Source organism: Equus quagga, chromosome 1 (assembly GCF_021613505.1).
Source record: "Equus quagga isolate Etosha38 chromosome 1, UCLA_HA_Equagga_1.0, whole genome shotgun sequence".
NCBI classification, from domain to species: domain Eukaryota; kingdom Metazoa; phylum Chordata; class Mammalia; order Perissodactyla; family Equidae; genus Equus; species Equus quagga.
In genome coordinates, this window is record NC_060267.1 from 115089375 (window position 1) to 115104988 (window position 15614).

Genomic DNA, 15614 nt, shown 5'->3' on the forward strand with positions numbered 1-15614 from the left:
TCATTAATTGTCCCTAGTAAGAAGGCCCTTGTGATTTGGCAGGGTGACTTCATCTTCTGCTAATAACCTCATTTCTATTTACCAGTGAAAATGGACGTTATATTTTGCTTTAAAAGAAATCACCCATGTGGCAAGAAGAGAAATGTCAAATCCCCTTGACATTCCTTAAGAAAGGAGTTTTAATTTTTATAAAAGAAAATGAGACCTAATGAGGAATGGACGGAATTATTGTGATGCTGCTCCTTTATTCACTAGCCCTTAATTATTCTGTTTATTTTATCGCACATTTTCCCCATCTATAGAGTTCTTTTGTATCACTTTCAACCCTATGAAGCCCCTCTCGCTGGAATTAGCTTGTGAGAGTTGATGTGGGAATTACAACCCAAAAGCACCACCTTTGGATTCATTAAAGGATGGGCTTCCTGTAGTTAGCTTGTACTAAAGAAAATTTCCATTTTGCAAGGGCAGTGTAAATTTTGCATATCATTTGAATAGCAAGCCAGGTCAATCAAATTATAATTGGCTCCAATTAGCACTCCCATGAGCTGTAAGATTCTTTACTTTCTCCTGGACTGCACTTAAAAAGAAAATGTTATTTACTGTCACTGAAGTCATAAAAATGTCCATTCAGTTTAAGTGATGAGGAAAGTGCAAACCTGGCAAGAGGGATTTGCCATCTATTTAAGAGCTGCACACCAAAATGCACGTTGTACCAAGCGTGGCAGTGTGCAAAATGTGCTCTTACAAAGCACTTTCTTTTAGCTGCACAAGCAGGTCTTGGCAGTGAAACTTCTAGTCACTGCAGTGTTTGGGTTTTGAGCTAATCTTAAAATTGCTTTCAAGGTCTCTGATATCTTTGAAAAGTACGTTTTTATAGTAAAAATAAGGAAGCAGAGAAGAAGAGCATTATGTTCTCTCCCTGAGTCTCATCACTATCCAGCAAGTCCACACACAAGCTGGGTGTTGCAGTAACTACAAGTTGGGGCTGTGGCATGCGGGAATTGTCATGTCTTTGTAAAGCATCGCAGTAACTCTGTCCAGTCCTTGTTAGGTCTCATTTTCCTTTATGAAAATTTAAACTACTCTCGTTAGCAGTCTCATGCTTCTTTAGTACCCTTGCCAAAGGAATTATGTCAGTACGTGCCTTGCCTTGTTTTTGCTAGTCCTCCCCCTCAGTTACCCCAAATCATTGCTGGACACTGGGTTTTGAGTGTCATTGAATTTGGCTGCCACTTGCACTTCCTCGTCTTGAGATCCCCTTGGAGCAAGGGGATGGTGGTGGGGGTCAGTCCCACCAAAACAACTTCAACTAAGGATGGGAGAGAGGAGGTTCGTTGGAAAAAAAATGTTTTTAATGAGGAAAAGGAAGAGTGCATGTACACAAGCAAAAACATAAACTAGCCTTTAGAGGGTTCTCCACGTTTCTGCCCCCACAAATATGGAGGAATGAGCTTTGCTTCAGCACCACATCACTTTTAGGAGCCATGGCACCAGGAAAGAGATAAGGGCACTTGATAGGAAAGGAGCTTCCCTGGCAGAAGCATTAAAAATGAAGGCAAGGAATGGCAGGTCCTTGTTGAGTCAGAATATGATGGAAGATGCAGGTACCCACTGAAAATACTCCGGTTCCTAAAAGAAAATGGTAGAACCAAAAATGGTGGTCACAGGGCATATCGGAAAACTGCATTATCTCTTGGAAGCTTTTATTAGACAATGGAAATGGCTCATATGTGCTCCCTAAAGGCAGCGACTAAAGCAAGAGAGAGAAACAAGGAAATGTAGAGTGCAGAAGGCTTGGGGACTAGCCTAAGCTTTGTGACACTTCATGTGGGGTTAAGACAACATGACAGCCCTGGAAAGAAGAGATGAGTAGGAGTAGAAGTAAAGTAAGACAGGCAAGGGATGAGGCCGGCCCGGTGGCACAGCAGTTAAGTGCGCATGTTACGCTTTGGCGGCCCGGGGGTTCGCTGGTTCAGATACTGGGTGCGGACATGGCACCGCTTGGCGGGTCATGCTGTGGTAGGCATCCCATATATAAAGTAGAGGAAGATGGGCATGGTTGTTAGCTCAGGACCAGTCTTCCTCAGCAAAAAGGAGGGAGATTGGCAGCAGTTAGCTTAGGGCTAATCTTCCTCAAAAAAAAAAAAAAAAAGGCAAGGGACTGCCAACCTCATTACTTGATCTACAGATAATACTGACTTAGAACAAGGCTCAGCAAACTTTTTCTTAAAAGATCAGATAAATGTTTTAGGCTTTCCTGGCCATTTAGTCTCTCTTGCAGCTACTCAGCTCTGCTCGGGTAGCATGAAAGCAGCCACAGATAATAGCAATTGAATGAGTGTGAGTATGTTCCAAAATATTTAGTTTATAAAGCAGGCAGCAGGCTGGGCTTGACCCTCTGGTATACTTGGCTGACCTCTGGCCTAGAATCAGTCCTCAAGTATGAAAAGAGGAAGGAAATGTCATTTCCAGTTTTTTCCCTCCCTGGTAATTGTTCTCCTTGTCTCAGGACCCTCAAATGTCAGATTTGTTAGTACTCTAAATCAAAATGGATTACGTAGACATTTATAGGCTAAACAAGGAAACCTAGTATATATACAGTCATGTGGTACTTAACGACTGGGAGAAGTTCTGAGAAATGCATCATTAGGCAATTTCATCATTGTGCCAACATTGAAGAGTGTACTCATGCAAATCTAGATGGTCGAGCCTGCTACACACCTAAGCTGTATGGTACTAATCTTCTGGGACCGCCCATCATTGACCAAAACATCCTTATGCAGCACATAACTGTCGTAATGCTGCCCCAAAGCAGCAACTTACAAACAGCTTTTAAAAGACAACACACTGAAATGTTAGAAGTGTCCTTAGATGCCTTCTACTTTGCAGTACAGACTTCTCAATCCTAACCATTGATCATTGGTTCTTTGAAACCTTAAATTCTTTTCAACTTTCTACAATGTTTTAGATTTTTAAATATGTGCTGTGTCCCAGACCCTCTACCAATGTGGTATCATCTGTAGTCTCCATAGCAAAAATCTCTTCCCAATTGTGTGAATCAGTGATAAAAATCTGCAGTGACATCAAGCAAGCTCTCACACCCTTGTAAATATACCTTATTTTAAAGTAGGTCAAACTTCCCAGTTGGCAGCACAGAAAATGGCCAAAGTTACTTTTACAATTTGCCCAACTGCAATTTTGTTTGACAGAATTTCTTCTAGAAAATGCCTATATGGAGGATTAAATCTCCCTCATAATAGAATTTTATAATGGAACTGGAAATAAACCCTTAAATGTCAGTAGTGTGTGTATTAATGTATCTCCAGGTAAACACCAGAGTGACATATTTCATGTTAAATTGACTGGCCTTATGCTTAAGTGACCCGGGCAGGAATGTGGATGGAAGAGTGATGTCATTCTACACATAACTACTTTTTAGAAAGCAGAATTTCAGTACTTCATTTTCTTAATTTATGGCTTTGATTGGTAAAACCTCTTTACTCTCTAATAAAAAATATTTCACATCTCTAATATTCACATAGCATTGTTCGTAGAAAGCCCTGTGGCCAAGTAGTTTTGGTATAATGTGTTTGTGATTTACACAAGAGGTTGTGAAAGGTTTCGTAAAGTCTAGCTTGTTTGAGTATATAAAATTATCATTTTTATTATAGCTTTGTATTTATCATCATACATAAAATGATGTTGAAAAAAATCTCCAAAGAATGCTGATTTGATATATATTTTACATTGCAGAATACAATTAACATTTATTGCAAATGCAGATTTTTATGATAAGTAAATTCTGATAGTATTACAGCAGGTATTTTGTGCTTTATTCAGAATGCAGTAAATCACATAATTCTCTAATGTTTTCAATCAGAATGATGCGTAATATTTTAACACAGTCATGCAGGCAATAAATGAAATAGTACAGATCTTCTCTCTGAGACATAAAAATTATGACTCATTCCATTTCAATGAGAAGGTCTGTAAAGAAAAGTAGGTAGGTGCTACAAATTTCTGTGTACCTCTCATGACAGTGTACAGCATGTTAAATACAGGTTCTTTCCATAAGTCTTTAAGAGACTGAATGTTTGTACAAAACAATCAATCACTAATTCATCTGCTTTCCAGCTGTACTTTGCTGTCTCTTTTGGAATACCCCTGCCCCTGTTCTATTGATCTCATAATCCTATTATATAAAATCCGATTCTTTCTTAAGCTTTCTCCACTTTCTTGTCTCTGGTCATTTCTTTTTCTGTGGAAATCTTATCTACAGCACTTAGCTCTGCACCTGGCATAGTCAACACCTGATTGTTAGCTGTTACCATCATTTATATTAGTTTCTTATTGCTGCTGTGACAAATTACCAAAAACTAAGTGGCTTAAAACAGCACAAATTTATTATCTCACAGTTCTGTAGGTCAGAAGTCCAACACAGGTCTCACTGGGCTAAAATCAAGGTGCCAGTTGTGGGCAGGGCTGCGTTCCTTCTGAAGGCTCTGGGACAGAATCCATTCTTTTGCTTTTATGGCTTCTAGATGCTTCCCTCATACCTTGGCTGTTGGCCTCTAGCCAGCAATCACATCACTCAGATCTCTGCTTTCATAGTTACATCTTCTGTGACCCTCCTGTCTCCCCTTTTTGCTTGTAAGGACCCTTGTGATGACATTTTACCCTCCCATGGCAAGATCCTTAATTTAATCACACCTGCAAAGTCCCTTTGCCATGTATATTATTTCCCTATTGCTGCTGTAAAAAATTAACATAAATTTAGTGGCTTTAAACACACAAATTTATTCTTTTGTAGTTCTGGAGGTCCAAAGTCCAAAATCAATTTCACTTGGCTAAAAATCAAGATGGTGGCAGGCCTGCGTTCATTCTGGAAGCTCAAAGGGGGAGAATCTGTTTCCTTGCCTTTTCCAGATTCTAGAAGCCACCCGCATCCCTCCACTCATGGCTTCTTCCTCCATCTTCAAACCAAGAGCATAGCATCTTGGCATATCTTTTTCTGACTATGGCCTCTGCTTCTGTCATCACATTTTCTTTCTTCTGACTCTGACCCTCCTACTTCCCTCTTATAAGGACCCTTGTGATTACATTAGGCCCACCCAGATAATCCAGGATCATCTTCTCAACTCAACATCATTAATTTAATCACATCTGGAAAGTCCGTCTGGTCATGACAGGTAAGTATTCACAGATTTCAAGGATTAGGGTATAGACTTCATTTGGGGGCCATTATTCTGCCTATCGTGCTATTATTAAGCCCAAACTCTCTCTTAAGCTTATATTTAAATTTCTTTTTTTTCATTTATTTGTTTATTTTCAGATGTACATCATAATATATTTCAAATTTTGTGTAGATTACATCATGTTCACCACCAGAAAACTAATTAAAATTCTCTATTTATAGATTACCTGCCTAAGTCACAAAATCTATTTCAGTACAACCTGTTCCATGCCCAGAGTGGTTCTTCTTCCTGCTTTTCCTGTTTCTTCTGGGTTTCCCAGCTCAAAACCTTAGAGTTCATTTTTTTGTGTTGTTAGTCAAAGATCTTCATTCTGATTTTCTGAGGATGCATTTAGGAGAAGCAGTGGAGGAAGACCATTGTATGATTCTAGTTACATCGTATTTGGATAGTTATGTAACCAAACTCAATGGGTTCATCTCTCGGTGATTGGGGAACCAGAAAGCACAACCAGGGCAGAAGTAGGTAAAGAAAAGGTTTATTGCTTCACATGCAATGGAGAACACTGGGGATAGCTTCCAATGCAGTGTCTCCGAGAGCTTGGTGCCAGTGGAAACTGTAGACAAGAGAGCAGAAGATAACAGGTTTGTTTTTAACAACTGTTTCATTTTGGGTGCATGCATAGCAGGCAAACATGCTATTACGTACATTGCATCATCTGAAAATGGCTGCTTGCACCCTCCCAGAGGAGGAGAATTTAAGATACTAATGACTTTAAGGTAACTTTAAGGTGCTTGGAGCTGGAAGGTTTTTCAGGGTTCTTGCTGCAAACATGTAAGTTTCTCTGCAAGATAGCAACATCGGCAAAATGGAGACATCAATTTCTGCAAAATAGAAGGCATAATTTCTTGTCTGGAACACCTTTGACAGACCATGTTAGTTGTTGATCAGATCCTCAGTAACCTTTCATTTACTTGGTTCCCTGGTCACAGGCCATATTATTATGCTTTTAATTTAAAATATTACTATACACTGTACTGTGAAGATGTGAAGAGAAAGAGAGCGTTTATGGAAACTCTATAAACTGTCTTTCTATACTAAGATATAATATACAGGATGTGTATTTTCTGTGTAATTTTGTGAGGAACACATATGCAATTTTGCCTTGGGTGACTGTTTAAGAAGGTTAGCGCTTTGTAATTCAAGGGGTATCAGTATACTAGTCTAAGATAGACTTCTAAATCTACCTGATTACACTAATTCTTAAAAGAAGAATACTCAGTCCTGACTCATAAAACAGCAGCTTCCCTCCGTTTGTTTTTCAAATTATGTATGGTGGTTTAGGAGTTCTGCTCAGTAACTTAGCCCAAGGAAATGAGGTTTCCATAAATGGTGAAATTTTTTCTTCTTTGGTTGGTTGGGGTCTCAGGATAGGCTTATGCTGTTTTGCTCTGGGACACTAACTTGTCTGGGCTTGTCTGCAAGGCAGGTACTAAGAATCAATCAGGAATCAGTTTGCATATTTGAAGATCCTAGGGGTGAGGGGAGGGGATTATCTTGATGGAAGTTGAGGAGAAGGATAGTTATCTGAAAGGAAGTCAGTGAAAAAGGACATTTCCTCCAGGTCGAGGGAAGGGGAAGTTTTAAATACAGAGGAGAATCTGTTCCTCAATTTCAGCAACCCTATGTCAATTCAGGTCCTCGTAGAACCAGACCTCAAGATGGGATTAGAGGATCAGAATAAAAATTAAAAAATTACCGGATGAAGTGCCTGTGGGGGAGCAGAAATAGGTAGACGGAGCCTCAGACTGAGATTCAGGTCTGACATCTGTGAACAACCAGAGGGGAGGAAAACTTAGAAAAGAAGAATGCCAGACTGCAGCACGGTTCTGAGAATATTGTGATGTTATGATGGGGAGTCTCTAAGCCGAAGTTGCCCATGAGAGGACTCCTGCAGGAATGACCAACATTAATACCCCCGTGGGGTTTAGTTAGCTAGGAGCAGCCCGGGAAAGTGCGGCCACAGGGCTCATGGGCTAGCAGGTGGAGGCCATCAGTTAACCTCATTCTATGCAGTAGGTTCTCTTGAAGCGAGACCTAAGTGGGACACTTCCATGTCTACCACAGTCCACTTTTTTATTTATACATATTCACTTCTTCATGTTCATGCTTGGGAACAGCCTTAAAATGATTTTAATTTTGACTTCCTTCCCTCACTTCTAACAGTCAGTCGTTACTGGGTTACATAGGCAAAGCCACCACAATAGCTCTATAACAATGTAATAATAGTATAATACTTAAGTATTAACAATATCAATTTAGGATTAAGAGAAATACTACAAATGGAGTCTTATAACATTTTTGTGTTGAACATTTTCAATCAAAATTTCATGTGTAATATTTATCCCAAGCTGTTACATTTGTTATTGTTCGCACATTCTCCTTGCTGTGTAATGTTTTCTTACATGAATTTATTAGATTTTAGGTTTTCTGACTCTGAATCTGAGTTCTTTCCATCAGCCATTCTCATTTTAGTGTAAAGTGGTTTGGTAAGATAGACTTCTTATTCTTAATGCCTCACTAAGATCTATTATATTGGATAGCAGTGGAAGTTTTACTCTGGCTGGATAAAAGGAGGAGGGACAATCTTATTAATCTCATGAATAGAACACTTTGGAAAGCAGGGTAAGATTGCTCTTCCCCCTTTAAAGCAAGGTGAGGTTGTGGGGGTTGGGGAACGTTGGGGGTGGGACTATTTGCTTAGAGCAGCAGGAAGACACCAAAGGACTATTGCTATAACGGCTGTCAGTTTTAACAACTGCAGAACAAATTCAGCATACCTTACCAGCATTCTTTTCCTCTGCGGGTTATTTAGTACAATTGTAAGAGAAAAACACCATTGGGGTAAGCATGAGGCCAACTGTGGAGTAGGTGTTTGAGACACCTTTTTTTCAAACAATCTGACAAACAACTTTAGATTTCACAACCTATCACATGACTAATTGGAATTTCATGAAACGCTCTACTGATAAGATAACATGATGTAAAGTTGAGTTCAAGGTTAAAAATCAGTGTTTCTGAACATCTGTACAATGTGCTGTGAATCAAGCATTCACATTTACGTTGAAGGTAGAAGGGAGTCTGTCATCAGGTTTCATTTCTTCCAGGGACTTACCAGCCTCTCTTCTCTACTTGCTTTTCTCACATGCCCTTCACTCCACCTGGAGTGTTTTTATCCCTGCCCTTCACAATGTTCTCCTGTCCTTTAACACCCATTCTGCCATCATGAAAGAATGTCACCTCTCCTTCCTCTGAAACCCATAGCCACTCTCACCCAGCCCTTACACAGTCTCATTGTTGTTGGCGTACTCACTCACTGTCCCCCTCTACCAAAGGGAAAGACCCTTCACCAGTGGAATTGTGCCTTAAATATATTTTTGAATTTATTATTCATTAAATTTATTTTGATTACATATGTTTTCCAAATATTCTTTTGGAAAAGCATTACAGTAATGAACCAATACAGTAAGGTTAATAAAATTGTAAAAGAAAATAGGGCAATGGAAAGAAGGAATCAAATAAGCCAACCACAGTAACTGTGCTTAAATATCAACTTGGCTCTAACAAATATGGGCATCTAGAACAAAGCAGCATAACAGTATTTATTCTTCATTATCACAGAGGAGAAGAACAATAGTCTCTTTGGAGAAAGTTGGTTTACCTTGACCCTCAAGTTTAAGAAAACTCTCGTATTAGACTTTACATAGGAGATAATTAGTAAGCATAATTTTACCCTTAATTAATGAATGCTTATTGAGGTCTACTAAATATTTTTGAATATTTTGAATATTTTTGAATTTTGCTAATTGGAGGGTAGGGACAGGCAGGACAAAAATTGACATCACTTGTTTACCACGTGGTGGAGGATGATTAAGTAAGAAGATCATTACATACAGAATGATGAGCGCTTTAATTGAAATAACTTTAAAGTTCTCTATATAAAAGCACCTACCCAGAGGACTAGGAGTAAGGAAGACTTCTCAGAGATGGTGATTCCTGATGCTGGAACCAAGCTTTGAAAACCACCTGGAAATATTGCTGCAGAGTAGTGTTTGGTGTTGAAAGGGGAGAAAGCAAAAGAGTAGACAGAGAAAAAGGATATTGCAGCCTCCTAGAGCAGCATGTACAAAGACCTAGGGGCAAGAGAGAGTATGGGGCTTCTTAGGTGCTGAGGCTTTGAGCAGGGCCTTCTCCATGCAGGGTCTCATATTCAAGTTAAGCAATTTCACATTATTCCTGAGAATACCAAAGAATTTCAACAAGTGTTACATCAGGAATTGACATGATGAGACTGGTAATTTTGAAAGATCATAGAACAGGTAGTATGGAGATAGAAATTAAAGGGAGCAAGACGGAAGCCAGAGAGACTTGTTAGGAGGTATCTGGAGTATTGATGATGATGACAGTACTAATAATGCTCCCACAAAAATGCCAATCAGCAGTATCCTCCGTAATAACACAGAATGAATGCAGAATCATTTCACATAACTGTTTCTCTTCATGACCTGCAGCCAAAACACTCAGCAGTACCTTGTATTAAAGGTAGTTTCATGTATTTTTAATATATGATGGAAAACTTTCCTTAATAATGGAACTTCTCTCCAAAATTTTTATTAGAACTGTCATATGCTTGGATCTTCAATGAATATCCATCGTTTGTTGAAGAAGATAGTCGGAGATTTGTCTCTCAAGAGACAGGCCACCTCTACATAGCCAAGGTGGAGCCATCCGATGTGGGAAATTACACATGTGTGGTGACAAGTACGGTGACGAATGCCAGAGTGCTGGGATCTCCAACTCCTTTGGTGCTACGTTCTGATGGTATGAAATGTTTCAAGGTGCAATTCTAAGTGAAATATTGTGAATACAAGCAAAAACAAAAGGGAAAAGTATATCTTGAAGAATTATTTCATTTTTTTCAGAATGAAAAATACTTAGGAGTACAATGACTAAAATGATTCCGTAAATCATAGGACACCGTATGTAGTGTTTACCCAAGACCATCTTCACAATTTGCAAGGACCAGGGAAAAATGAAAATGAGGAGCCCTTTGTTCAAAAACTATTAAGAATTTCAAGATGGTGACAACAGACCATTAAAACAAGCACGAGGCCCTTCTGAGCCTGGGGCCCAGGGTGCATTCCTATGAAGTTCTCTGTCCTGACTTTTGCCAGCTTGAGATTCTTAAAGCTCTGGATATTTTTGTTATAGGCAAAAAAGTATTTCTAAAAAATAATTAAATTAAGAAAAGTGTCCATTAGATCCCCACAACTTATTCATCTTATAATTGAAAGTTTGTACCTTTTGACCAGCATCTCTGCATTTTCCCCACAACCAGCAGTATGGTGGTTATAGTTAATAATACTGTAGCTTATACTTGAAACTTGCTAAGAGAGTGGATCTTAAGTGTTCTCACCATAAAACTTTAAAAATTTTAAAAAATATAAGTGATTATCTGTGTGAGATGCTAGATGTGTTAACTTGTTTGAGGTAATTTTTTTGCAGTGTATTTGTATATTAAATCATTGCATTATATACCATAAGAAATCACATTGTACAACCTAAATATACAGGCTTTTATTTGTCAATCATATCTCAATAAAGCTGAGAAAAAAAGAAAAAAATCTGTTTCATCAACCCCTTCATGGTAGTTTCAGGGGAGCCCATGAGCTGCAGAGGAAACAGACTTGTAAACCTGAGTAATTGCCCCACTTACACAAAACCATGTCAGATATAGGGCAATGCCATGACCACAAGTTATCTAAGCGCTTCTTTCCATCAGTTATAACTGAGTTTGACCTTTCCCATTTATTAAGTTACTGTTTCTTTTCTCCAAGGAGCCATTTAATACATTTAAGATTGGTGTCTATGCTACCAGGGTACCATTAAGTAGATTCCCTCCCATAATTTTTGCTCTTTAGGATATTTCAAGCAGTCATAATATATTGCATATTTCAGTTGACTAGAAATGTCCAAATTGAATACAGAATAAAAAAGCCTCCCATTTTATATAATGTAAAAGGCATAGCGGTTTTCTTGGAACTGCTCTGTAAGCAGTCATTTACAAGTCAGGGAATCCAAAGCTCCTGAATGTTTGTTAATGTTGCATGCTTGACTCAAGTTAGCACTGCTTCTAAAAGTGCTTCATACACGGCTAGTGAGTAAATCATTAGGAGAAACCCATTCAAAATGGAGCAAAAGAAAATTTTTATTTAAGAAAAATGGGACAATTCCAAAGGAAACGTTGAAACTATTAACTTTGTGGATTTACAGGTGTGATGGGTGAATATGAACCGAAAATAGAAGTTCAGTTTCCAGAAACTCTTCCAGCAGCTAAAGGTTCAACTGTGAAACTGGAATGTTTTGCCCTTGGAAAGTAAGTTTTATAACATTGACTCCGATGTGCTGAAATATTAGGTTGCTGTAAGAGAGCAAGATAGTTTTTGACAGACTCTTCTTTTCCTTATTTTCTAAAATTTTCTGTCATTTAGAAGCAAGGGAAAAATAAAATACAGGGAAAATGCACATATATAATTTAGTTTGAAACTTTAAAGGCAATTTGCAGAAAATGACTGTGCCTGCCTAATTTCATAAACTAAATTGGTACTATTTTTCTTTTGCTTGTTCATTTGTTGTATTATAATAGTGGGTATGTGTTAGACTCTTTTCTCTAAATCATGAATTAACTCAAGAAAATGCACAATTTATTTTATTACAATATGACTTGGGTAAATCTTTGCATCATGTTTATGTAATTGACAGTTGGAGGTGTTGTTCTGCATTTGAAAACCTGTGCCTTTTTGCTCTGTCCTAATGAAAGCTTTATTTTGTCAATGGCTTCCAGACATCAGTATAAAATAGCTAATAACCTGACAATTTTCTTCCTAGTCCCATACCTCAGATTAATTGGAGAAGAAGTGACGGACTGCCTTTTTCCAGTAAAATTAAGTCGAGGAAATTCAATGGTGTGCTTGAAATCCCCAACTTCCAGCAGGAAGATGCAGGTTCCTATGAATGCCTTGCTGAGAATTCACGAGGAAAAAATGTCGCCAGAGGGCGTCTCACTTACTATGGTGAGCATCCACTTGGGGCAAATTGGATTTTTAGCTTTTGTTCTCTGTATAAAATGTTGTTGTTGGGGAGGTGGAAGGTTATGGCAGAATTCCAATGTCAACTTGTTCTGTTCTAAATGTTGTTAAATGAGGATAAATATTTATCATAGGAGGAATTAAAAAGAAAGAGAATTCTGCAATGAAGTTGGAGGCATATTTTAAAATGATCCATATGGTAATGAAGTATTTAACTTTTTTTTCTAAGAAGTACCTTTTACACATTTAACCATATCGAAAAGAGATCTCTTTTCAGTCCCCTCTCCTTTAGAAAATGTGTTTTTAGGGGGCCAGCCCGGTGCCATAGCAGTTAAGTTCACACACTCTGCTTCAGCGGCCCAGTGTTCCCCGGATTGGATCCTGGGCACAGACCTACGCACGGCTCATCAAGCCATGTTGTGGCAGCTGTCCCACATATAAAGTAGAGGAAGATGGGCACGGATGTTAGCTCAGGGCTAATCTTCCTCAAAAACAGAAAAGAAAGAAAACGTGGTTTATATCTTTCTTTGTTCTCTTCACTAAGCAGAAAGACATTGTCTACTGACAAGACTTGCAATTATTGCATTAGGCAAACCACGTAAAGTCAGCTTCTGTCGAGTTTTTCAGTGTTATTCTATACCTTCTAATAATGTAACTGTACCATGTTGGCTGCTTTTAATTTGTAATCACATTATTTGGTGTATTGTTCAATTTGGGTAAGGAAAGGATAATAATGTTACCTTTATTTAGAGTCTATTTGTTGGAAAATTAAATTGTCTTTTTTTTGAAAATTTGTTTTCAAATCCCTTTTATTAAAAAATACTAGGTTTTTTGATGATAGCATAATTTAGAAAGTATAAATATATGGTTTTACAAAACTTAAAATACGTGAAGATGTAAGCTCAATGAATATATATTTGCAGTTTAATCTTAGGAAACATTGTAAGACTACTGGGAATTGACCATTTTTGTGAAAGGCAAATTGCATTATATTCTATTTGTTTTAGAAACTGGAAATTGAATCAGTTTGCAATACAAACTTATATATCATACATAAATGTTGCAGGGAGGGAAACGTTTGCAAAGACTAATATTAAAGTTGTGGGGCTTATTATGACTCCCCTCAAAAGAATTTGAAGTCTGCAGGTGCTTTACTTGTGATTAGACTGACCCTTGTTATTGTACAATTTTAGGATGTCAGGGACAAAATGCAGGCATGGATTAATAGCATGAGTCATTCTCTGTTGCAACTCTCCCATCTTGTTACTTGATTTGGTTAGAATACACAGCACCAAGTTGGAGTTACCCAAGTGTCAAGGTCTACTTCTTGGTTGGATGATACAGAGATGGGTTGGGAACACTTAACCCATGTGTCTGTACAGCTCTAAGGCCACCCTAAAGCAAGTCACATTTTCTCACATCCCCAGCTTAGTTCCTCCTTTCTAAGCAGCCATTGCCTGACCTAGTATAAGAAGTGACCATTAAAAGAAAACATAGATATTCCAACTGTCTGATGTTTCTGTAAGAATGTTTTTAGCTGTATGGAACAGCAGCCCTGCATAAATGATAAATAATGGCATGACAAGAAATCCAAAGCTAAGCTGGCGTTCAAGTGCCTTATAATCAGATTTTTTTTTTTCGGCCCTTATCTATCTTTTCCCTTTCTCTGCATGTTAGTTTCCATTGTGGTCACAGAATGGCTGCCAGAGTGACCAGCACATTAATTCTTGTTCATCCTTCCGTTCTCCAAAACATCTTGCATTTCCCTTCTCAAATCTCATTGGCTGCATGTTTATTCCTAAACTAATCACCAGCAAGAAAAATTGGTTTAGACAACTTAAGGGCCTCTGCTTGGAACAGGGAGTAAGGTCAGGTTTCCCTGGGTTTTGTGGACAGTATGAGGGGATGGAAGAGAGGATAGCTCAGTGAAAATCTGGGGTTATTTTAGGAATAAAGAAGAGAGGAAATGGATGCACAGTAGACAACCAACATCATCCACTTACTTAGTAAAGGAGATAGACTGTTGCTTTAGTCCATTATGTAGGTAATATGATATGTACCTAAGAAATAAATTAGAAATTAATGAGATAAAGAATTTCATGAAAGTTACTCTATAATTCTGGCTTGAGCCTAGTATATTCAATAAATGCCATGCAGTTCTTTGATTATCTGCTTTAATATTTCATGGAAAAAAATGGTCTGATAGAATATTTGGATCTCATGTGATGAATAAGGGGGGAAATCACAATTAACATGGCAGCTGGAATCTCAGGATTGGCTTAATCCAGCAAATTATCCTCCCACTTGGAGAAGAAAAATAGTACTATGAGAAGGCAGTGGAAATTTTTGCTGGAAACTTGAGTTTCGGTCACAGGCTCATGTGTGAGTCTGTTTGCAGTCTCATTCCATCTAGGCTGGTAATTCCTGAAAGAAGAAAATGTGTTTTAATATAGAGTATGGAGAAGTGATTTTGGACTGAACTACCCTTCAAACTGGGCAAACGTTTTATGTAAAAATAAGACTAATAAGGTAAAACTTAGACGAGTACGTTTTCTCTGAAATCTAAATAACTGTACTTTCATTTCAATTTCATTTATTAAAAAAACAATTTTATGAGATAGAAATGGAGAGACAGATCTTCCCAGGGTTGCGATTAAATAGAAATGGATAAACTGTTTCTCCATATGGAGGATGAAAATGTGAGTCCCACAGTACACATCGCATGCATAATGCAATGTGAAACCAGTAAGACATCTCACCTCCCAGTTTTGGATCTAAAACGCAAGCTGAGACTTGGCTGAATATACTGTGTGTATTGAGTGACTTTCATTGTAAGTGGTATGTTGCTTTTATCTGTAAAGAGTATTTCCAAATATCTTCTAAAACGTAAGTGGAAGTGGTAAATCCACTTGATGCAACTGATTTACATACATAATTTAAAGTTGCATGAATTACTTCTTTTTCATAAAAAATCATATGATTCATATTGAACTAATGTATCCATCTTTCCCTGCTTTCATTTTAATTCACACACAGAAGCTCATAAGATGCTCACTGGTTTGTATTTAATTGAGTTATTTCTAACTTGAAGGAAATATTTTTTTCCTCAGATCTAGAAGTTTCTCTTCTATGGATGTTAATTTTTGTGCATAATTAAGACTAGTATCTGCTGTCCACATATTAAGTTGTCATCAATTGTGATCTCATGATCAAAAATACACTTGTAAAAAAAATTCTATTTTGTGTACCTGCATTATTATCAACTAATAGACAT

General features: G+C 37.9%; 1 protein-coding gene across 3 annotated transcripts in view; it reads left to right on the plus strand.

Moving 5' to 3' along the window:
- Window positions 1–15614, plus strand: part of CNTN3 (contactin 3) — a 317071-nt gene that overhangs the window by 211622 nt on the left and 89835 nt on the right. For all 3 annotated transcript variants that reach the window (XM_046675345.1, XM_046675355.1, XM_046675364.1), the window contains exons 6-8: window positions 9870–10073; window positions 11526–11628; window positions 12141–12325. In XM_046675345.1, coding sequence (XP_046531301.1) covers window positions 9870–10073; window positions 11526–11628; window positions 12141–12325 — 492 coding nt within the window. The remainder of the gene's footprint in view (window positions 1–9869; window positions 10074–11525; window positions 11629–12140; window positions 12326–15614) is intronic.